The following is a 23213-nucleotide window of genomic DNA, read 5'->3' on the forward strand; positions in this document are numbered from 1 at the left end:
TGAGTGTACTTTGGAATAGAAGCCTACTTTACCCAGGGGGCAAACACAGTCTGCGTATTTAGAGATGAGGTACGTAGAGCCGTCAGGTTCTCAATGATAACCACATCTGAATTCAGTATGCTCTTCTTTAGAATTTGGTGTCACAGGAAAGTGACCCAATTTTTCAAGAGACCCCCCTCCACTTTAGAGCAGAGGCTCCACTGTGGGAGTGGGGATCCCACTCTTGGGAATTGCAGGTCAAAAGGTGGAGGATAGGAGTCGTGCAGATCTGGGTTCAAATCCCCTCCTTGGCTCTGGGATTTGGGCCAGTCTAGTGTCTCTCTGAGCCTTAGTTTTCTGGTGGTAGGTGTCTGTCATTCCACGGTTTGGAGGATTCCGTGAGAGGGCAGATCATGTGTTTGTTCAACAAGTTGTTCAACAACAGGGTGATGCAGCATTGCTGGGCGGGGTGGACCATGTGTGGGCAGGGCCTGCAGGAGCTTCTCCCCCAGCCCCAGCGGCCGCACCCCCCCAATTCACGGGAAGGAGGGGCTGGCTTTTCAGTGGCCCTGTGATGCTGGGTGAGCTGAATCAGCGCCTCCTGCCCCTGGTGGCCTTATGAGTCTCTCCCTTTATAGAATGTGCAAATTTTCCATAACTGTCAAGGAAAACGGAAGCTTCTAATTTTGCTTAGCACTGCTGAAGCTACTTCCATTAAAATGATTCCTGGGGAGACAGAATAACCTTAGGAGAGGTATTATTTTTGATTAGAAAAGTCTCAACCCAGCTGTGCTATGAAGCTGACTCCACAACGGCTTGGCCGAAAAGATTAGCTGGCTCATTTTTTTGGGAGGCAGGCCCCATATTTAATGTCCAGTCAGAATGAAGTAGGGGAGGCCAAGTTCACCCAAAGGGGAGACCAGGAGCCCATTGTGAGTCATGAGTGGTGTCAGAGAGCCCTTACTTCCTGGCTCTGGGTCACCCCCTTGCCCCCAGACCCTCCTGTTCTTCTCTGTGGACCTGCCCTGCCATGGTCACAATCAGAGTATAGGGAAGGCTACCGCTCTTGTGTGCATTCTTGCCTAGCTGTATTTCATTCATGAGCCAAGGATTTTTTGTCTCTCTCTCTCTTTTTTTTTTTTTTTTAAAGTAGCCTCCATGCCCAGCATGGAGCCCATCAGGGGGCCTGAATTCACAACCCTGAAATCAAGACTTGAGCTGAGATCAAGAGTCAGATGCCCAGCCGACTATGCCAGCCAGGCTCCCCGTCTCTCTTTTTCTAACACTATAACTAGAGGGCTGGGACCCCACAGTTTTCCTAGAGTTTGTAGGCTAAAAATCTCAAAACAACCCCCTCAAAAGGCAAATCCTCTCTGTCGACGGACTTCCATGATAAAATCAAAATACGTTCCTAATAAGAACAAAATTCCTAACAAAATCAAAAACTTTTCTTAAAGACTTTCTTCAAGAAAGAGCTGTCTCTGGTGGCTTGCTCAGCTTTCTCTCTACTTCCTGACCCCTGTCGTGGGATACTTTGATTTTGTACTCTGAGAGCATAAAACTTGTCTGAGTGCCGTCTCTCCCTCCCCTTTGGACATTCGCAGTTTCTCATAGAAGCGACTTGGAGATAATGAGCTGCCGGCAGGTGCACAATCTGTCATGTCCAGACAGGCCCAGCTCACCAGCCAATGACCCAGGCACTCATGTCCCTGCACCCCTTCAGCTAGGCCCCGACACAGCAGCAGCTGAGAAAAACAACCCAGATCTTTGAGCACACCCTTGGTTCTGACGGAGGCTGACAAGTTGGGAACTGTTCACAGACTCTGTCGGAGCTCACTCCTTGCTTGATCTGGCTACCTGTTCCGACTTGAACCTACAGAAACAAATCCCACCTGCAGAGCCGGAGAGTCTACCCAAAAGACACTCCCTTAGGTTAACAAGCCCTTTGTTTTTGAAATGCGCATAGTTGAGAGTGGCCTCTTTCTCTCCCTGGAAGCATGAGGTTGGATAGCATCAGCATATGTCTCCCTGTAGCCCCCTAGGACCAACTTCACAGAGCCCCCCAGTGACTTGTTAATGCAGACTTCCCAGCCCCACCCTTATTATTGCAATGAGACTCTCTAGGGGGTGAGGCCTGGGAAGTCCCCAGTTTAGCCAATTCCCCAGATGAGTCTGGTGCCGTTTGAGAACCACCAATCTCAGGTAAGACTGTTCATCCTGTGTGTTTATTTATATCCGGGCAGAGTTAGTTCAATCTGTCTATTTTCTTCTAACCCTCTCACTGAGGTCTGCTGGGTGGAGGGATTGGGAATTTGGGGTGGGGAGGGAAGAATTGGAACCTGTAGGGCGTTAGAAGAGGGCTGGGCTTAGGGCTAAGGGTCTGCAGTTGGTAGAGAGACTTCCTCTTTCCTTTGGTCCCAGAATGTCCCCACCTCTCTCATTTGGGACAGGGCTGTAACTTGGTGGGATTCAGGTGGGACTGGCTTTTGCAATCTGAACGGGGACTGCACTCCTAGGGTGAGCAGGGCTCTTATGGGGCAGCAGTCTCTTAGTTCCTAACAGCTGACTCTCAAAGGGGCCTCCTGAACAGTCTTTAGGAACCGCAGCTGTCCTTGAACATGGCAGGTGTGGGGTTGGGGGAAGGATACCTGACCTGCAGTATGCTCCAGCCCAGATTTCTCTTCTGGAGGATTGAGTCTTCTGACTCTGTAGAAACAGATAGGGGACCCATCTTACCCTCCAAGCTCAAAATTCCACAGGAGAGACGCCCCCCACCCCTGTGGGAGGGCCAGAGGGAAGATCCCGAGCTAGGCAGGGCAGCCTGAGGATGGGCTGCTCTGAAGCAAACATTCACCTTAGGGGGGTCATTCGACTTTATCACCAGCCTAGCTGGCACGCAGAATAGTTCTGAGTCCCCTAAAGCACACATCTCATTTATCCTAACATGGCTTTTTGCTCATCAAAGGTCTCTTAGGGGGACATGCTCCGGGGAGCAGTCAGAAGGTAAAAGATGACATTTACAAAAATCCATTCTTTCCTCTGCACTTCACTGCTCTATTGACTGTTTCCCTGTCCAGTCACACTGCCTTGCCACTGCACGTCCCATTTTAGGCACTGCTAAGGCCCTAAATATCCCATTCTTTCTCTACTGTGCTTCCTGCCGCCGCCACACTTTTTCTTCCCTTCCCCATCCTGGGGGGCCTGGTCCTCTTTGGTTGGGTCCCTCCTGTCTAAGAGGTGTCCATGTGGTTCCCAGGACTTGGGACAAACCAACTGTATTGCTCCTCTTCCGCTTTCATCTTTTCCCATGGCTTTTCCTGATCCCAAAGATTCCCTCTATAGATGAGCGGCATCCAGCTGAGAATTGTGGCCGGGCCAGCCCTGCCCTTGAGTCATGATCTTTTTCATTTTCTCCTGTGTCCTGGCACTGACCTTCTGAGTAGCTATGTGCCAGTAGGGCAGGCTCCCCGTGAGGAGCAGGAAGAGGGATTGCACAGAACACCCAGCCCAGGAGAAATGGAACCCAAGTTCACGTAGTCAGATTCTCAGTCCAACGTTTACCCTACCGCCTTGAGCCTGTTCCTTCTATCATTCACGTTCGTGAAGAGTTTAATGAGCCCTACTGTGTGCGCAAGGCATTGTGCTAGACTAGAAACACAGAAGGGACATCGAGGCCTTGGTTTGTTGACTGACAGCCTGACTGTCCTTCAGTCACAATGCCTCCCATGCTGAGTGGCTACGTCTAGCAGATCTAGAGCAAATTTGCTTTTGGGCAATTCAAACTTATCTCATTCCCCCCCCACAGCTAATCACTGAGTATGGGAGCCATATAAAGTAGTCCGGCTCAATCAATGATGTATTTGGCCTGATCTGGACCGCAGTTTGTTAGCGAAGCCACTGCTCAGAAAGGGTCCCGTAGAACCAGATCAGTACCCGGGTTTCTGTGCTTGCAGCTTCTCCTCCCTCCCCTGTCCTTAGTCACCATTTCCATGGTCATCACTGCCATTCACAGAAGCTTCACTGCATGCCACACATGGTATTTAATACTGCGTCTTACGGAGTCCTTACAACAATCCTGTTAGGTTGGCCATCTTAGTATTCTTACTTCAGAGCTGCAGGGGACATTGAGGCCCAGGGGATTTATGCACTTGCCCAAGGCCACACAGCCAGGGAGAGGAGAGCTCAGACTCACACCTAGTGTGTCTGGGCCGTGGGCTGCTGTGGGCTGAGGGCACAGCCAGACACTTCTCAGGTGCATCTCTCTGCTCTGGGCCAGGCACCTGCTCTGTGTAAACACACACTACTTCTCTGTCCCACAGAGTAACAGCTTCTGTGGTTCGGCAGCACCAGGGTCCCATGCTTCTAGGTGGTTCCCATGGGTGGGGCAGCGTAGTCCATGATTCTGAGCTGAGGGGGACAACGCTCAGTGCACTGGGTCTGGGTTCTCAGAGTTAAGCCTCTTCTCCTGATGGGCGATTTCTCAGAAGAAGGAGAAAGTGAGGCTGTGCTGTGAGCTGGGAATTGCTCAGGAAACCTGTGTGTCTGGGCTCAGTCATTTTCACCCACTGGGAAACAAATCTCAGGCCCCTCAGGTTTCCTGGGGCCCCATGTCAGCAATGCTAGCCCTGCAGGTCCCCCCTGTCATGCTTGTGCCTGGAGGCATGACTGTCCTTCCCTCAAGATTCTGGGCGGGAGCCTGAAGAAGGCAGGGAGGAGTTCTGAGCCTGGGTGGGCCGGGGGAAAGACCTAGACTGGAAAGACTTCAGTGCCGCAGGCCCTTTACGTAACCCCCTCATTTATTCCTAAGGTTATTTATGAACAAGGCAGAGAGTCATTTCCATTTTATAGATGAGGACAGAGAGGCACGGATAAATCAAGTGACTTGGCTTAAGGTCATCAGCCAGTAAACGCCTGTGTCCGGATGGAAACTCAGGTCTGCCTGACTCTTCTCCTAGACCACTGCTCAGTGCTACTGACGGCCCTCCAGGACACTGTCTGGCATCCCCCACGGCGGGGGGAGCCCTAAGTCTGCGTGGACACAGGCTCGGGAGCTCCCAAACCACCTCCACGCGGGAGGCTCTGGCACCCGTCTTGCTCTGCATGTGGCAGCTACTTCTGGACCCTGATGTTAGTTGGCCCAACGGTGGCTTTCTTCAGGCTGGCGCACGTGCCTCTTTCCGCCCTGCCTGCGCCTTCCCCACTGCTGCTGAGGCACGTGACACTGCTGGACTTGCTCAGTGTCCACGCCCCGGAGCTGGCTGGCCCAGCCAGGCGTACAGAGCTGCTGACCTGTGCGCACCCGCACACCTACCCCCTCATGCTATGTGGCCCTGGCTTCCCCACGGCTGTCCTGGAAGGGTAGGGGAGTTCATGTCCTCTGGAGTGAATCTGATTAATGGAAGACAGCAGATGGGAAGGCTCTGCCTGATAAATTGTCTATTCCTCATTCTGATGGGCTATTCGGAGATGCGATGTTTCCGTATAATCTCCCCAGAGAGTGTGTCATGACCGAGTTGTACGTTCTGATAGATGGTGGCCAGGTCAGCATCCTGTATCTGCTCTCCCTCATCCCCCGCCTCACTTTTCTTTTTCCTTCAGTCTTATTGCATTTGGGTTGCAACTGCCTTTCTCCAGTAAAGTGTTGGCATACAACATTTGCCCCGGGCTCTGTTTTCTAGGTAGCACAGGTGAACACGATGATAATAGTAATAATAATTCCTTTCACGTATTGAGAGTATACTGTTTGGCCGCCGTATCATCTCCCTGAATCTTCATACTATCCCTATTAAGCAGGTATTATTTTTATCCTCATCTTAAAGATAAGGAAACGGAAGCTCAGAGAAGTTAAGGAACATGCTCATGGCTGCACAGCATGTAAGTAGCAAAAACGAAGATTTAATATAGCTTAAAAAATGGATTCTTTCAACTCCAGAACCTGACCTCTAAGCCACCCTTAAAGAAAGTTGCCTGTAACTTGTAGAAATACCAAGGAAACATGAGTCTCTGCAAGGAGCTGCCTGCGAGAGACTCCTAAGGATTCCCGGGGAGCCCACAGAGACCCTCCGAAGAGAGCCCTGGTGTACTCACGTTGTAAACGCTGGGTTGTACTTTGCACCTCGGTAGTAGGAGTAGAGATTGAACATCCCGATCATGAAGGCCACAAATACCATGATGAAAATGACCATGAACTTGAAGATATCTTTCACGGTTCTCCCCAGTGAGATCTGCAGGGGCCCAAAACTCTCGTTGGCTGGCAGGATGTACGCGATTCGAGAGAAGCTCAGCACGACAGCGATCGCATACAGCCCTTCTGATATGATCTGAGGGTCTGAAGGCCACCACTTGTCCCTGGCTGAAAGAAAACAATCTGGGTTACTCATCGCGGGGGGGACAGGATCTGCTGTGCTGACTTTTCTCTGGCGGAGAAACCAGTTAGGCATCTTTCGAGGTGGCTGACCTCATCATTGCCATTCCTGCCCTTGTCTTGAAGTTGATCCCAATACACTGAAGGTGTCACCCTCCCTCTGGGAATGTGCTGGTCCATCTGCTGGGAACACCCTGCCCTCACTTCAAGGCCGCTTCATTCATACTCATCCTTTAAGACTCTGGTCAGGTGTCAGCTCTCTCAGGAAGCCTCTGTGACTCCCACAACCTGGGACAGGCTCCCCATTCCTCTCTTTGCTCCTGCAGTATCCTGTGCACCCTCTGTCATGGACCTTTCCATGCTGCTCACTCTTCTGTCCTCCTTGCCCGTGTTTGAGCTCCACCAGCCGAGGACGTCCCATCCACTGGGGAAGCAGCATGGGGAGGTAGTGGCGAGGAGCATGGGCTTGGAGTCAGATAGACCCAAGGTTGACAGTGTGGCTGTATGAATGCCAGCAAGTCAATTAACCTTTTGGAACTGGATTTTCTCCATTTGTAAATTGGGGATAATAACATCAACCTCACAGAGCTGTCATGAGGATGAAATGCAACCCTATATATGTAAAGTGCTTAGCATAGGGTCTCACACACAGCAGGTGTTGCTAAATGTTTGTTAAATGACTGACTGAAATACCACAAGTTTGGACTGGCCACAAATCAGAACACACGAGCCCACACAAGGGCCAGGAATCTGGATCTTGCCTGAGAAAATGCTCTTGGGTTTTGTTTCTCAGGCTGTGTATGTCTGGAAGAGTTGTTCTGGGTTTCAGTGAAGGTCTCCAATATGGCGACCAGTCATCCAGGTTTGCCATGACAGCCCTGTTCCAGGTGGCAAGAGTCCTGGGACCGATCCTGGGCTGTGGAGTTTCTGCTTGTGGCCTCTTGTGTGGGTCTGAGCTGTCCAGAGTGTATTCCTACAGCAGAACAAAGCTGTGAAGTGTTCCTATGGCACAAGGAGTGGCATCCATCACTAATAAGGCTCCCTGCTATGTGTCAGGACACACAGTGGTTCTCTGGTGAGGGCAGCATCTTCACCCTCGGGAACTGTATGTGGGTGCCTGCAGTTATCACAACACTGGGGCAGGAATATTACTGAGGTGCTAATACCCTGCAATGCTCTAGACAGACCTGTACCATGAAAATTGCTCTGCTGAAAAAGCCAAGGGTCTCCCTGTTGAGAAATGCTAAGTGCAACTTAAACTGAGAAACACTGAGAAACTGAAATTAGCTCTTACATGTACATTAGCTGTAATTTTAGTGACAGCCCTGTAGAGTAGATATTATTATTGCCATTTGCAAGATTGGATTAGGAGTATGGGGTCCTTGTCATAACCAGGTAAATGCAGATAGCAAGGAGATTACATAGCAATTCTTGGCAACTCCAAGGGAAATGAAGGAGGAATTTTATCCTTTATTTTCAAGGCTAGACTGTGTTAAACAATTATAATAATAAAGGGCAGCAAGAAACCTTTAGTAAGGGAAACCAGGCCTCTATTTGCTACGAATTTCACGTAGTGTATTCTAAATTACATTTGGAAATACAATAAAATTATAGACTCTATGTTCTCATCAAGGTCATAACTCAGAAGTCCAGGAAAGACAAGTAAGGAGAACAAATTATGTTTTTCTAATATACCTGTCACCCTCCAAGGATAAATAACACATTTGGGTAACATGAAATAAGACTTGGCTTCTACAAAGAGACACCAAAAAGGAATTTCTTTTTCTCCCCCGTCCTATAATTTACATATTAAACCTCAGCTGTAATAATAAAAGCCACTTCTATTATCTAGTAAGATAGATTTAGCTGTCCTCAGACCCCGGTGACTAGGTCAGGACTTCTAGTAAAAAGTGTTCTACTTGGACTGGCTGGTAAGAGTTACAATGGGTGTAAAAGCAAAGAGCAGTGTGATGATTCAGACAAAGGGATTTTCTTCTTTTTGGAGCTCTTTCCATGAGAAAAATTGCCCTATCACAACCTGGAAAACTGGAATCTGCCTCTTTGGAGCTGTAGAGGTTGGAAGGCACCACTGCCTTGCTGGCCACCAGGGGGCTCTCTCGCTCCACAACTGGAGCACAAGGGCCCACTATGAGCCAAAAGATTTCCAAGGGCACACAGGGTGAATCTCAAAGCAAGGGCAACAATGTGCAGTACTTTGCAGTTGGGTGAGACCTTAACACAATCCTTAATAGGAACAGAAGTCACAAGTGGACAATACTGCAGCCTGAATCAGGGCATTAAGAAAATTATCCAATTTAGTATCAAGATTCTCTCATTTTTCATTGATGAACCCTGAATGGCCCAGAGGGGAAAATATACAAGCCCATTTGGCCTTTAACAAATCTGAATTTGCTAAACCAATCAACAAAGAGTGAATGGTTTGTAATACGAGAAGACTCCCCGTTTCTCAGGAGGTGTGTCCTTACCACATTTACATGTGTGGCATAATCTGTGCAACATGATCTATATAGAATATGGGTAGCAACTACTGTGGTAAATGGCCGGCCCTTGGCAGCTCACTGCTTTACCTGACCACGAACATTTTTGCGGACACAGGAACCATGTGACTTCTTCTAACAGGGACTTTTGACCCTCAAACCCTTCAGATGTAGCAACGGCCATTAATGAATGCCAAGTGTCCAGCTAATTTACTGGGAACAATAAAAGAGATCTGTTTCTTCTCTCCACTCCTCTTTCTCTTTTAGAACAGAAAGTACCGTGTTAGAGCAGGAAAATGAACCAATAGGCAGTATTGATAATAACTGTTACCATTTAGTGAACATTTAATATTTTCAGAGCACGGTGCAAAATTCTTCATATGCACTATTTAATCTGTAAAACAAACTTTTTGACTTGGGTATTATCCTGGTTTTACTTATGAGAAAATAAAGGCTCAGAAACGTTAAGTAAACAAAAGTCTCAGAGTAAGCTATAGAAGTAGGGTTTGAATCCACGTGTAACTCCAAAGGCTGGCGACATAAGTACTTTGCCATTCTGCATGGTTTTCAATTCATGTTGGGCCAGGATCCCTTGCTATCCAAGGCATTCCTGTATTTCTGAGAACATTGTGAGTCCTGCCATGGAAACCCATTTCATCATCTGTAAAATAGGGACAGAAAAGACCTTTTGCAAGGATTGGAGTTTATGGTATAATACGTCTATACAGTTCCTGGCACCTAGTAAATCCTCAATAAATGGATGCTACAACTCTTACTCTTCCTAAATTTTCGATCTACTACCTCACACTGTATGGCCTTGTCGTTTGAAAGAATTAAGGCAACTCCAAAAAACTACTTTGGCCACGAGAAAGGAACTTTTGAATTGGGAATCAAGGGCCTATCTTTGCACGAAACACAGGGATCCAATATAGAAGGACATTTCTTCCATCTCTACATTTCCCCTTAGTGCTCCTGGATCCATACCAGAAATGAGATCTTTGGGGGTGCCTGGGTGGCTCAGGGCATTATCCCAGGGTCCTAGGATCGAGTCCCACATTGGGCTCCTTGTTCAGCAGGGAGCCTGCTTCTCCCTCTGCCTGCCGCTCGCCCTGCTTGTGTGCTCTCTCTCTCTCTCTCACAAATAAATAAATAAAATCTTTAAAAAAAAGAGATCTTTGTTTCAAAAAAGAGAAAAAAAAGAAACTCCCAGAAACGTTCCAGATCCTTTCCAAAACAAATCTATCCTTCTTAACACATAAAGAAATAGTCACTAATTCCACGTTCTAAGAAGCTCGCTGTGCTGCACGAAGTAGGACTGTTTGGGAGGGGGATCGGCACGTGGCGGGCGCTAAGAGCCCGTGGCCACGTCCCGGGAGCGTGGGGCGGGACGCGGCGGAGCACCGCCCTCCGGCTCACCGTAGGTGAAGTACGCCACTTCCGGCGGAAGTGAGACGTTGCGCAGCGTGTCGTCCCGCACGTGTTGGTCCACGTACAGCTGGGCCTCGCTGGCCTTCAGGAAGGCCATGAACCTGGCGGTGAAGGAGGCCACGAAGATGGACAGCATCCCGAAATCCAGCAGGTTCCACAGGTGCAGCACGTACTCCCGCGGCCCCTCCTCCCAGATTTCCTTGCATTCGGACCAAATCATTCCTGAGGGAGAGTGAGAAGGTCAGGCTCCTTTTCCAGTCTCCTTGGCATTTGTCGCTTAACCAACCGAGCCACCCAGGTGCCTCCCTTGGCATTTGTGACCACAGCGGGGCACGGAGAGAACCAGGGGACGAATGTAAGTGTGAGCTTTTAGGAGCTGAGAATGTTCATAGCCAGCAGCAAACGGAAACCTGGCTTCAAAGGAAAGGAAACAGGAAATTCTCAGACCGCGTGAAGACGTGTCGCCTGCCCCTCTGCTTACAGATAAACCATCTCAGAAGTGAGGAGACGGTTCTCATCCTCTTACAGATTCTTGGAGGTAATGTAGGGGAAATAGAGCGTCCACCATTTGTGCATTTTAAGAACTGAGAGGTCTTAAGGAATCGTCCAGTTCTAAGTGAAATGTAAGGAAACTGAGGTCCGAAAATGGGAAGGGGCTTTTTGAAGGTCCCATATGTGACCTAGAACCCCGTTCTCCTAACTTCCACATTCGAACACGTTCTGTATTTTGGTGATCGTTTCAGTGAACATTAGGTTTGGGTCGTTAGTTTTTTTTAACTTGCTGGATTTTAAAAACATACGTCTTAATTGTTACATATTAAATAACGTAGAGGTATGTAAACAACATGTTGCTAGTTCCGCTACCTCGTCTCTAAGCCAGCCCTGCGAGGTGACCTAGAGTAACAGTTTGGTGTGTATCCCTCTCTACCTGTGCTGCCAGTATGGTGGCCACTAATCACATGTGGATATTGAGCACTTGCAATGTGGCTGTTTGAGGGAGAGATTATGTATAAGTGTAATATACCATACCAGGTATCAAAGACTTCGTAAAAAGTAAAATATCTAAATTTTTTTATATCAATCACACATTGAAGTGACAATATTTTAGATAAATTGGGTTAAATATTAATTTTACTATTTTTATTATGAGTCTACTAGAAAGTTTAAAATTAAGTATGTGGCTTACGTATGACTTGCACTATATTTCTATTAAATACTGCTATTCTCTGTCTTCATCTTAATTGATTGTTTTTTTTTAATTTTTTTTTTTTAAGATTTTATTTATTTGAGAGCGAGAGAATGAGAGACAGAGAGCATGAGAGGGAGGAGGGTCAGAGGGAGAAGCAGACTCCCCGCCGAGCAGGGAGCCTGATGTGGGACTCGATCCCGGGACTCCAGGATCGTGACCTGAGCCGAAGGCAGTCGCTTAACCGACTGAGCCACCCAGGCGCCCCCTTAATTGATTGTTAAAAACGAAATGATTTAGATTATCAAAACTTAATGATTCAATAACATTTTGAGCACTTCCCATGTGCCAGGCACTGTTTTGTGTATGTATATATTAACTCAGTTAAATCTTTGCAACAATACCATGAAGTACATCCTGTTATCTCAGTTTTATAGCTAATGTTTCATTAGGTACAGAGAGTTGTTCTGTGCCCAGCTAGGAAGCAGGAGATCTGGAATTTGAATCTAGGAGGTCTGCCCCAGTCGTCTGTGCTCTTGACCACTATGTTATTCTGCCTCTTCAGGAGATAAAATTGGATTCAAAACTAGTAATGTGTAGAAAAGATTCTTGAATATTTTGTAAATGACATTAGGGAGTCTCTGTAGCTACTCAAACCTGGGAGAGAGTTGATGCAGAACCAGCCCATGCTATGCACTACACTTAGCCTGCATACTTAGGAAGTAATGTAGTAAGAGAATGGCTAAGTGGTCACTCCCAAAAGGTTAACACTGCCTGCCTCTTTTGGCACTTGCCTGGCTTCTATGCATCAGACATGAGGGCTTGCCTTCCCATAGCCTCTTCCCTCTCTCACTGGCCCTCCTCATCCTCCTTTGTTGCTTCTCATCCTCCAACCCCCCCATCCCTTAAAGGCTGTTGCTTTCCAAGGTTTTGGCCATTCTCGTTTTTCCCTCTGTCCTTGAGTAAGGATGTCCACCCTTGCAGCTTTGTCCTTCATTTCCTTGCAGATGTCCCACAAGTAAATAATTTCCAATTTTTCTTAGGGGCTTGAAAGCTGTATTTCCACTATACAGAGAGACTGCTCTAAGTGGATGTCCTGCCAGTGCCAGAAATACTCCATATCCTAAGTTGGCCTCCCCATCCCTCCCTACCTCAGTCCCACCATTGCCCACTACCCCCTCTCTTGCAGTCCTGACTCCTCAGGCTGTCCCCATGGATCACGGCAGTTCTGCAGATCCTCCTCTGGTGGACTCCCAGATCCATCCTGCTCTCTCACTTTTCACTTCTTTCTCCTTACCTCCTCAAGTACAGGTTGGATCATGGTCACTTACTCCGGCAGTATACTCCTCAACCCTAAGATAAAGTCCAGACTGCAGAGCTGGGCTGTCAGAGCTTCCTGTGATCTCTGTCTGTGTCCATACGCCCTGGATTTCAGCAAAGGAGGTCTCCCCAGCAGTCCCCCAACAGTTCCAACCCCAGCCAATTGCTGGTGTTCCTTTTTCTGTCTCCTCCAGACCTCAAGCCCAAGCATACTGGCAGATGACCACATTATAATACAGTGGCCTTTGAGGACTTAGCTGCCTACGAAGCCTGGAGTCAAGGATGATACTAGGAGCTGACAAACAGTCATGGGCACAGAAGCATGGCTATCTTGGTCACAGGGCAAGCATGGCTGACTTGGTCATCTGGCCACACTAGATCATCTCTCCTCTGCCCAGGGACAGTTTTAATCAGAGTTTTCCCTTTTCTGGTGAAAGTGGTCCATTATATAGGAGGAATTGAAACTAAATGTTTCTCTAAGGAGAATAGTAATTTGAGAGCATCTGCTTAGAGGAATTGTGGCTTTGTTTGATGAAATAGATTCTAAGATCAGCCTGTCTGTATCACATCAGAGTCTGCACAATAGGAAATACCCCAAAACATTGCAGGTTTGTTTACAAGACACCCCCACTTCCCACCTTGCCTTTTTTTTTTTTTTTCTTCGCAAACCACCCTTCTCAAGCTTACCCTTTCAAAATTTGTATGGTAATTCAGCAAAGTAATAATTTTCTTAACACTGAGATTACTTTCAATTGGGCCAGTTTGAATAGATATTTTAGAAATGTTTTTAGAAAAACCATTACAGGCTGGAAGAAGTAATGTTTATTGCTCTTGGCTACCCTCAAATTAAAATTCCTGATGTCTTCGTGGAAGTGCTTTTAGCTGGGCACTAGGACAGTTGCAGGCTATGACTTAGGGCTGTCACTGGCCTTAATTCAGGAAGCCCTGGGTTCAGGTTCTAGCTTTGGCCACCTACTGGGTATGTGACCTTAGAAAAGTCTCTTGGTATTCTTGGAATTTAGGGGTAATTTCAAGCACCAAAAGTTCTATGAATCTGAAATGCAAATTGCTTATAGAAAACTGACTTTTTGGACCAATATAAGTAGCTTCTCATTGGGTATTGCAAATCATTTCCTCCATAGTCAAATGCCCTTGTCAGTTTTACTAGATTTAAATATTAACTCACTCAGGCTAATTTAAATTATTCTAAGGCCATGAGTAAAAGCATGGGCCCAAGGGTTTGAGCAGCAGGAATGCTTAATGAAAAAAGAAACATGTGAAATTAAGTACTTCAGTGAGTGAAATTAGGCCCCTTACTTCCAAGGGGCTGAGGGTAGGTCAGCATTTTCTATCCAAAGCTGAGTGTGACAGTCTCTTGCCTCCAGCTTGTCAATCAGAGGAGTGTTTAGAGCCCAGGGGCTCAGGAGTAAGGATGCTGGGCACTGGAACCTCCTTCAGGCAAAATCCCCTTCACTCAGGGAAGCCCCGGAGCCCGGAGAACAAGGTCACTGATAATTAATGAGGGTGGCTGACAGTGGAACAGGCTGGGAAGCCTTGGGGGAAAGGAGTAGCTTCATTTGGGCAGGTTCTGAATAACGGCCTGCAGGCTGCTGAGATGGAGCTTGTCAGTTCAAAAGGGGGTTCACTCCCATCCCTGCTTCAGATGCTATTTTGAAGGGATCCCCCGTCAGAATCCTGTGAGACTTTAAATATGCACATTCCTTAAGTGGTCCTGACCCCAGGGCATCCTCTACTCTGTCCCAGGGTCCTCAGCAAAGCAGACTTCGGAGACCACCTCCTGGGAGGCCTGTTGGTCCTTTCAGGTCAGCTTCTCATTTTTGGGCGGATGTTCTGTGAATTCACAGGAGGGAGAATATGCCCTCAAGCTCTGACATCCAAATACTATCTCAGTGGGAGGTCCTTTGCAACAAATCTGGGCCTCATACATATTTGGGATTCAGTTGATGATATTAATAGATTTAAAAATTTCTCAACAAAGCTCTTCCTCTTTCTCTTCTCTCATTTTAGTAGTTAGTAAGTGCTGTGCACCTGCTAGGTGCCAGGCCTTGTGCTCAGCACTTGAGCAACAGTAAACCTTCCTAATAGCATGATAGCTGGTTAAACTGTAATTATCTCCACCTTACAGGTGAAAAAACTTATGTATGAAGATGGCAAGTACGTTGTCCAAAGGCACACAGGCACTGCAGGACCTTGCTCTCCACTGGGCTGTCACCTACCATGCCCTCTACTAGGCACAAGCTTACTCTTACTGGTTGGGAACTCATCCACCCACTTAATAGACATTGTTGAGTGCTGACTCAGTGCCAGCCACCATTCTAGGGACACCACAACCAAGATGAAAGCCCTTCCCTAGCAAGCTCAGCCTAGCACTGGAGACAAATGTATCACAAGCAATGATGAATGCTCCAGGGTGACAGATGCTGTAATGAAAATGCCCAGGGATTGTTTGTGGAGACACAGGGATAAGAGCAGACAGTGTTATAATCATGAGACCCAGCAGAGTTCCCAGAACAACTTGTATTTGTTCGCTGATGGAGTGAATTCAAGGAGGAGGTGACACTTGGTGTGAGGAACCAGGAGTTAGGTCAAGGAGTAGGGGCTGGCATAGAGTTCCAGATAGTGGCCATGGGAGTGTGGGAGGACAGGCTCTTCCAGGGGACTTGAAGAGGCTGACGATTGGTAGCAGGGAAGGTTAGTGAAGGCCCAAGTAGACCATCAATAGGCTTCCTTCAGGCCATGAGGGGGAGACAGGGCTTCACCCTGAGCAGCTAGATAATCCTGAAAGGTGATAAGCAGAGCAGATACCTGGTCTCACTTGATGGGAGAAACTTTGGAAAGATGACTGGAGTGGTCTGCTTGGAAATTGATCTGAATAAATGAAGAAGCCATCAAAAGAATGAATTAGGTGAGGAACCCAGCCCATAGGATTTTATAAGTTCATTCTTGGCCAAACTTCGCTGTGTGATCCTGGAGCTAAGACTTAGCACTGCCCTTGGAGAGTTTATAACTCTGGTGGGTGGGGTGAGGGAGAGCTTGATCCTAACATTTTACACACGTGAAAAGTGAAATTCAGACAGGCAGGGCCACCAAGGAGAAAGGGACACAGGACTGGGTTTTCTGACACCCAGTCCCAAGCTCTTTTCTGCAGCCCTTTAAGTGTATTTTCCTACTATGCTGGGCATTTACAACTCCACTCCACTTGCAATGCTGGGACGTCTGTTTTAAGAAAACACTGCCAGGGTCTAAGAGTGGTGCAGAACACATCTTCGGACATGAGTCTTTTCCTAGATGGAGAAATGGCATGCATTGTGGAGAGACTTCTGCCCTCCAAGCCTGATGGCTTTCTGGGAACTGCTCATGTTGTTCCACAGTCCTCTGATGAGTGTCTCTGGGGCCACAATGTCCCACTGAAAAGCCTTATTATAAGCTCTTACAACTACCCCAGGGTTGCTGTTGATACAGGCAAGAAAGAGGTTCCTGTGGTATGAACTGATCCTGGAGGTTCTCCAGGCTGCAAGGAGTGATGGTCCCTGGTTCACAGAGTCCTCCCGAAAGCAGCTCATTTGACTGCACTACAGAACACACATGTCTACTAGCAAATTTATCCCTCCTTCCTGTCATACTCTTCTCTTGCTTTCCTTAATACTGTGTCCTGGCTTTTCTTCTATCTCTGGGTATGTCTTCTTAGTCTCCTTGTGCCTCTCTGCTCCCATGCCTTAAATCTCTTGGATTGACAATCTAGGATTTCCCCCCCCGAATCCCATTGGTAATCAACTAAAGCATCTGGAGTGAAGGAAGAATATATTTCTAATTGGTTTTGACCTTTCCACAGAACTGTACAGCAGAATAAGAACAAACCTACATGCCTAGTAGGAGGAGAGGCTTGGGGAAGTAAGTTAGAATATTGTCACCCGATGTGGGCATTGAAAGTGGTCATTGGGAAAACCACATGGCCAGGTGAAGAGAGGGCTAACAAAAGATGAAAAGAGTCAACTACAGATTTATGTGATTACAGAAATGTTAATATTAATAGAGACAGGAGGAAACAAAGGAAAGCATGTAGTTTGGTCAGAGACGTTAACTGTTAGGAAGAAAAGGAGCATGGGGAATAGGACAGTCAGGGTGGAGGAACTTGCGGCTTTACAGAGGTTGGTTTATAAAGGCCTCACTTTGAAGGGGATTTTTGAGCAGAGCCCTGAGGAGGTGAGGGAGTGAGCCATGCGTTATCTTTGGGAAGAGCTCTCAGGCAGAGGGGACAGCCCCAGCAAAGGTTCTGAGGTAGAAACTGTGTGCAGCAAGGAAGCCAGTGGGGCTGAAACAGAGCGAGTGAAGTGGGAAGTGGTGGGAGATGAAAGCACAGAGATGGGGTGGAGAGATGGAGAGGTGGAGGGCATTGTAGGCCATTATAATGGCATTGGTGTCACTCTGAGGGAGATGGGATGCCACTGAAGAATTTTGAGGCAAAGAGGGACAAAACCTGATTGAATTTTAAATGGATTACTCTAGCTTCTGGGCTGAGAATGTACTGAGGCCTGGGGGTAGGAAGGACAGAAGCAGGCCACCTGGAGAAGGCTGTTCACCTCTTTGTGGCCGCCGTCTTCATCCATGAAAGGAGAAGGTTGGACTTGCTAGGGTCCTAAGGTTCTTTTTAGCCCTCAGGCAGCTTCTGGTAGAGAGGGAGTAATAGTGTTCTTACAATCAGTGTGTCCACAGTCCTGCTTTTATGAATATGATCCGTTATGGGAGAAAAGACGGTGCTGCTCTGTATCTAGCTGATCACGGGCTGCCTGGCAGTGTAGAATTTGGAGATTCTGCCGGGAGGGGCCTCATGCCACCTGAAGCCTCTCCATGTCTGAGCAGAGGGTAGATCAGACTGTAGCCTTCAGGGCGTGCTAGGAGTGCACACGGTGTTCAAGAGCTTTCTCTCAAAGATTAGTGCTAACTTGTAGTAAGTAAGGAGCTCCAGAATGTATTTAGGGATAAGATAATGTTAGTCAGGGGCGCCTGGGTGGCTCAGTCGTTTGGCGTCTGCCTTTGGCTCCGGTCATGGTCCCAGGGTCCTGGGGTGGAGCCCCGCATGGGGCTCCCTGCTCTGCGGGAAGCCTGCTTCTCCCTCCCCCACTCCCCCTGCTTGTGTTCCCTCTCTCGCTGTGTCTCTATCTGCCAAAAAAATAAAATCTTTTAGAAAATAAAATTAAATTAAATTAAAAAAAAGATATTGTTAGTCATATTTTATAGCGGCTTCCCCAGTATCTGGCACAGTGCCTGATATTTAGTATAATGCCTAATAACTAGAAAATATTTATTGAGAGAAGAATTGAGAAAGTAGAAGAAATATCCGAAAACTTCCACATTGCCCCCGCCACTGTTATCTAGCGAGCCTCCTGCTCTGTGGCCTCACCTTCAGCTTCCCTCCTGGTACAGTAGGAGTCCACAGTCCTGTTAAGGCCGGGTCCTCCACTTGCTTCCTGGATCCCATCCCCTCTGGCTACTTAGGGACTTAGCTTCCAGATTCAATGGTGAGGTCTCAGGCCTCATGTTACCTGATCTGCCGGCATTCGATGTAAGTCATCACTCCCTGCTTCTTGACCTAGTTACTTTGGTTGGCTTTAACACCACTCTCTTGGCTCTCCTCTTAGTAATCTTTGCTGGAGACTTCTCATCTTTCTGTCCTTAAGTATCCTCGTGCCCGAGGGCTTGGTCCTCAGTTTGTCTGACCACATTTGCAGTCGGGGTGATTGCACACTTAATTTACTTTAAGTACACTGACATGCTCATATTTATGTCTTTAGCCCCAGCCTCTCCTTATGTGCTTATGGACTTCAGCTATGTATATCCAAGTGCTCCTTGACATTTCCACTTGGATAGGTATCAAACCGAACTCTTGATTTCCTTCTCTCCTTCCTCTCCAAACACTCTTCCCCTGGTCTTTCCTGTTGCAGTGAATGACTCTCTAATACACCATTACTTGAGCTAAAACACATGGAATTTTCCTTGACAGCTCTCTTTCTCTCACACCCCACAAAAAGTCCAATAGTAAATATTATTGATTTTACAGAATGTAAGTCACCATCTGCCTCCTCCCAAAACAAACCATTTCCTGTCTGCATTACTGTAGTGGCCTCCTGACTGTTCTCCTTGCTTCTGTTCTTGTTCCAGAATTCTCTGTCCTGTACATAGCAGCCAGCAAATCATTTAAAACTTCAGTTTTAATGATGTCACTTCTGTGCTCAGAACTTTCCAGTGGTTTCTTGTCACAGTCAGAATAAAATCAGAAGTGTGTACCATGGCCTGCAAGGCCTTGCATTATTCAACTCTGCCTGTCCCTCTGAGTTCATCTCTGTTCTCTCCTCCTCATTCACTACACTTTGGCCACACCAGTTTCCTGAATCCAAGCCTTTAACACATACTGATCCTTCTGTCTGGAATGCTTTTCACCCAGATGTCTACAAAGCTTACATCCTCTCTTCCTTCAGGTCTCTGTTCAAATTTCACTTTGTCAGAGTAGGGAGATGGGAGTGCATGTTCCTATTGCTCAACTCCTCTGAGAAGGTAAACTTTGACCAGAGACCTGAAGGAAGAGAGAAAGCAAGCTACAACTGGTCTCCTCAATCAGAGAAATTTGAGTACTGACCAGAAATTTGAAGGTATGAAAAAATTAATAATTTTTTTTTATGTTTGTGGTTCTGTTTTAGAAAAGGAGGTCTGGCTTCAATTACCAGCCATGATGGATAATAAACCGAAAAAGAGAACAAGAAAAAAAGAAACCATCCTCAGACATTGAAAACAGATATTCCTTCAGGAAAGGGAAACCAGCACAGTAAGCCACTTGAACACTGTGTCTTCCTTTATGGAGGCACATTCCAGTCTGCAATGTATGGAGAAGAATTCCAGAAGCCTGAAAGGCAGCCCCACACAGTTGAAGAGACGGACACTAGAGTTCAGGAAGGCAGAGGTGATTAGATGTTGTGTGGCAGAGTTCCAGAGAGAAGGGTACTATGCAAACCAAAAAAAAAACAAAACCACAAATGCAGTCCAGGAAATTACATAGGTGTCCTTTTGAACATTTCCCAAACACTGTTATAAATGCCCAGAGTAAAACTCCACAAAGAGCAGCCAAAGCACTGCAACTGAATAGCTTCCAGAGCTCACGCACAGTGGAGAGAGATGTTTGAGCTCACACCATCCAGAGTTGAAGTTCTTTGTTGATTATCCAGGCATTTAGTAGAGACTGCTGATGTGTATCTCTGTAGTACAAGGATAAACAATCCTTATGGTTAAATTTCTCCAGATTCACTCTAAGAAAGCTTGAAAAGCCCTGAACTCATCTGCAGGTAATTTAACAGCTTGTCAGAATAAAGCCAAATACTCTTTCAAGGAAGACAACAAAATCTGGGTGCTCAACAACATAACCTATATAGTGCCCATCGTTCAGTCAGAAATCACTAACACACCAAGATGCAGGAAAATGTGATCCATGTCAGGAGAAAGATTACGTAGTAGAAGGTAACCCAGAAATGACAGAGATGATGGAATTCAGAGTTAAGGATTTTATAACAGTTACTATAAGAATGCACAGTATGTTCAAGGATTTAAGGGAAAATGCAAGCATCATGAAGAAGGAAGTGAAAGATAAGAAGAGAGCCAAATGGAATTTCAAGCATTGGAAAATACAATATCTGAAAGGAAAAATTTGCTGGTTGGGGATTAAAATCGCAGACAATGCAGAAAAAATTATCTGTGAACTTGAAACACAGAGGGGAAAAAAGATGGAAAAAAAGAAAAATAACTTAATTTTTAGTGATACACATAAAAATGTTTATGGATGAAATATGATATCTGAGATTTGCTTCAGAATAGTGTCAGGGGAAGGGAACTAGGGAAGGTAAAGATGAAACAAAGATTAGTCATGACTTGCTAATTGTTGAACATGAGAGATTGGTCCATGGGGTTTATTATACTCTTGTCTTGATTTTTGAATATTCTTGAAATTATTCATAATAGGGGCGCCTGGGTGGCTCAGTTGGTTAAGCGACTGCCTTCGGCTCAGGTCATGATCCTGGAGTCCCGGGATCGAGTCTCGCATCGGGCTCCCTGCTCGGCGGGGAGTCTGCTTCTCCCTCTGACCCTCCTCCCTCTCATGCTCTCTGTATCTCATTCTCTCTGTCTCAAATAAATAAATAAAATCTTTAAAAAAAATTATTCATAATAAAAAGTTTGGAAAAGTTAGCTAATAAGAAAAAGTTAGAATCTTTCTTCCACCTGAAATATAACAGGAAATAGGTCAATGAGAAATAAGCCCTCCCCTCCCCCGTACTTTTCATGTAATGGTCTTAAAAACTCAGCTCTGCTTTGATGGGCAGGACCTGGGACCAGGCTATGGAAGTTGGGTCCCCTGTAGCTGGAGAGAAATGCCTCCTCCTGGGACAGTGCTCTGCCATCCAGGAAGAGAAATATGGATCAGGAGGAAGTCCTGCTTTAGTAGGAGCCATGAACACAGGGTAGCTCTACCACTTAAGGGCAGGCATGGTTGCACTCACCACAGTCTTCTCCCTGGGGGCCAGGTGGGGGAATGAGGTGGGTGAGTGATTGGGGCCATAAATACTCTTACGTTTTTATCCATAAACCCAACATGTGAGTTATGTCTTTTTGTTTTTTTTAAATCTGTGTCTTAGTCAATTTGGGCTACTCTAACAAAATACCACAGGCTGAGTGGCTTGTAAACAAGAGAAATTTATTTCTCAACAGTTCTGGAGGTTGGAAGTCTGAAATCAGGATGCCAGCATATTTGGGTTCTGGTGAGAGCCCTCTCTGGGTTACAGACTGCTTGTTGTACCCTCACATGGCAGGGAGAGAGTGAGAGAGCTCCCTGAGACTCTTATATAAGGGCACGAATCCCATTCACGAGCATTCTGTCCTCATGATCTAATCCTTTCTCAGAGACCCCATCTCCTAACACCGTCACATCAGGGTTAGCGTTTTCCCATATGGATTTGGGGCCATACAAACATTCTGTCCAGTGCAGTGTTAAAGTGTTTAGTTTATCCATGGGGGTTGGGGAGATGCACTAGGGAGGATTGGGGTAGACCCTGAACTTGGAAAGTTAGGCCACAGAACTCACTCTGCCACAGGCTTTAATGTCTCTTTACAACTTTAGTGCCAGTGACCCCACTAAGTGAGCCTCTGGTCAGAGACTGGCTGGTTGATGAAAAGCCTGTGGGAAGCGTGGTGTGTTCTCCTGCTTCTTTCCTTTGGAACAAACCATTCTTCTCATCCCTCTCTTCCTATTTAGAGACCTAGTTCAGAGACCATAGCCCCCCTTGTTCTCAGCGTGGGCATCTAGGATGTTCTCGCGTGGTTCAACCGCTGTGGCTCTCTTAGGCTCTCTCATTTAACTGCAGCAGGCCATGCGTTGGCTGTTCTCAAGTACTTGTTCTTTTGTGATTTTGTGGATTGATGGCACAGATACTTCAACCCTGTGTACATTTTGACTCAATGTTTGTTCACATGAACATAGTGAAAATTATACCATTACTGAATTTTTGTGAAGAAAGCAAAATCTGGGGTGCATAGCATTAGGGCAGTTTAGTTAATGGAGTACATGTTGATACTCCAGAGCTAAATTTTTCAGTTCTCTTTTCAGTTTTGTTTTGTTCAAAACATTCTCATCAAATTCATATCTTTTTGATGTAAATATTATAATCTATTGAGCAGGTTTTAGCTTTGTGCAATGTCACCGATGATAACTTACAGTTTTTCATTTTTTCCCACCAAGCCTCATTTCTTTTCCTACCAAATAGTTTGCAGTTTGTAGTATTAGAAAAACCTATATCCCGTTTTGCCTGTACAGTTTTAGCTTTTACCATTTTAGTTTATTTTGTTTGTTCCTCTTAATAATAGTTCTTATGAAGTGGGTAAAAGAGAGATGGTCTTTCTTAGCTAGTCAGGGGGGAAATTGGGAAAATTTCCTTGGCACTTCTAGTGGCAGACCTTGGCAGTACAAAGCATCACCACAAAGAGGAATGTCACAGCTTCATGATGTTCATTAACGCAAATAATGAGAAAGTGTAACTCCCCTAATTTTTAGATTTTATCATCTAAATTCTACTATACGTTAGTATTCAGTGATAAAAAATACCATTTAAGCTATGCAATTTTATACTTTTTTCTAAAAGCAGACCTTGATTTCCTAAGGCTTCTGGTAGACTATAGTTAAATGATCAAAATACGTTTTCCCATGCAAGCCTACTTTACAAGCATTTTCAATACATGTGTAATGAAGAGCATGCAGCAAATTTCCTCCAAACATCTCCTTCCAAAATTGGGATTCCTATTAAAGGCCTGTGCATCGGACACACCAGCATATATAGAAGTTGATTCTGGCTTCTTTGTTGGTCATCTGCTCACCATTTTGACT

At 46.2% G+C, this 23213-nt stretch overlaps 1 protein-coding gene across 1 annotated transcript in view; it reads right to left on the reverse strand.

Annotated features, from left to right (window-relative positions):
• Positions 1–23213, reverse strand: part of TRPC7 (transient receptor potential cation channel subfamily C member 7) — a 140229-nt gene that overhangs the window by 25039 nt on the left and 91977 nt on the right. The window contains exons 6-7 of the mRNA XM_035015043.1: positions 10258–10491; positions 6067–6331 (exon numbers count right to left, since the gene is read on the reverse strand). Coding sequence (XP_034870934.1) covers positions 6067–6331; positions 10258–10491 — 499 coding nt within the window. The remainder of the gene's footprint in view (positions 1–6066; positions 6332–10257; positions 10492–23213) is intronic.

Source organism: Mirounga leonina, unplaced genomic scaffold (genome assembly GCF_011800145.1).
Source record: "Mirounga leonina isolate KUSES-001 unplaced genomic scaffold, KU_Mleo_1.0 Mir_168, whole genome shotgun sequence".
NCBI lineage: Eukaryota > Metazoa > Chordata > Mammalia > Carnivora > Phocidae > Mirounga > Mirounga leonina.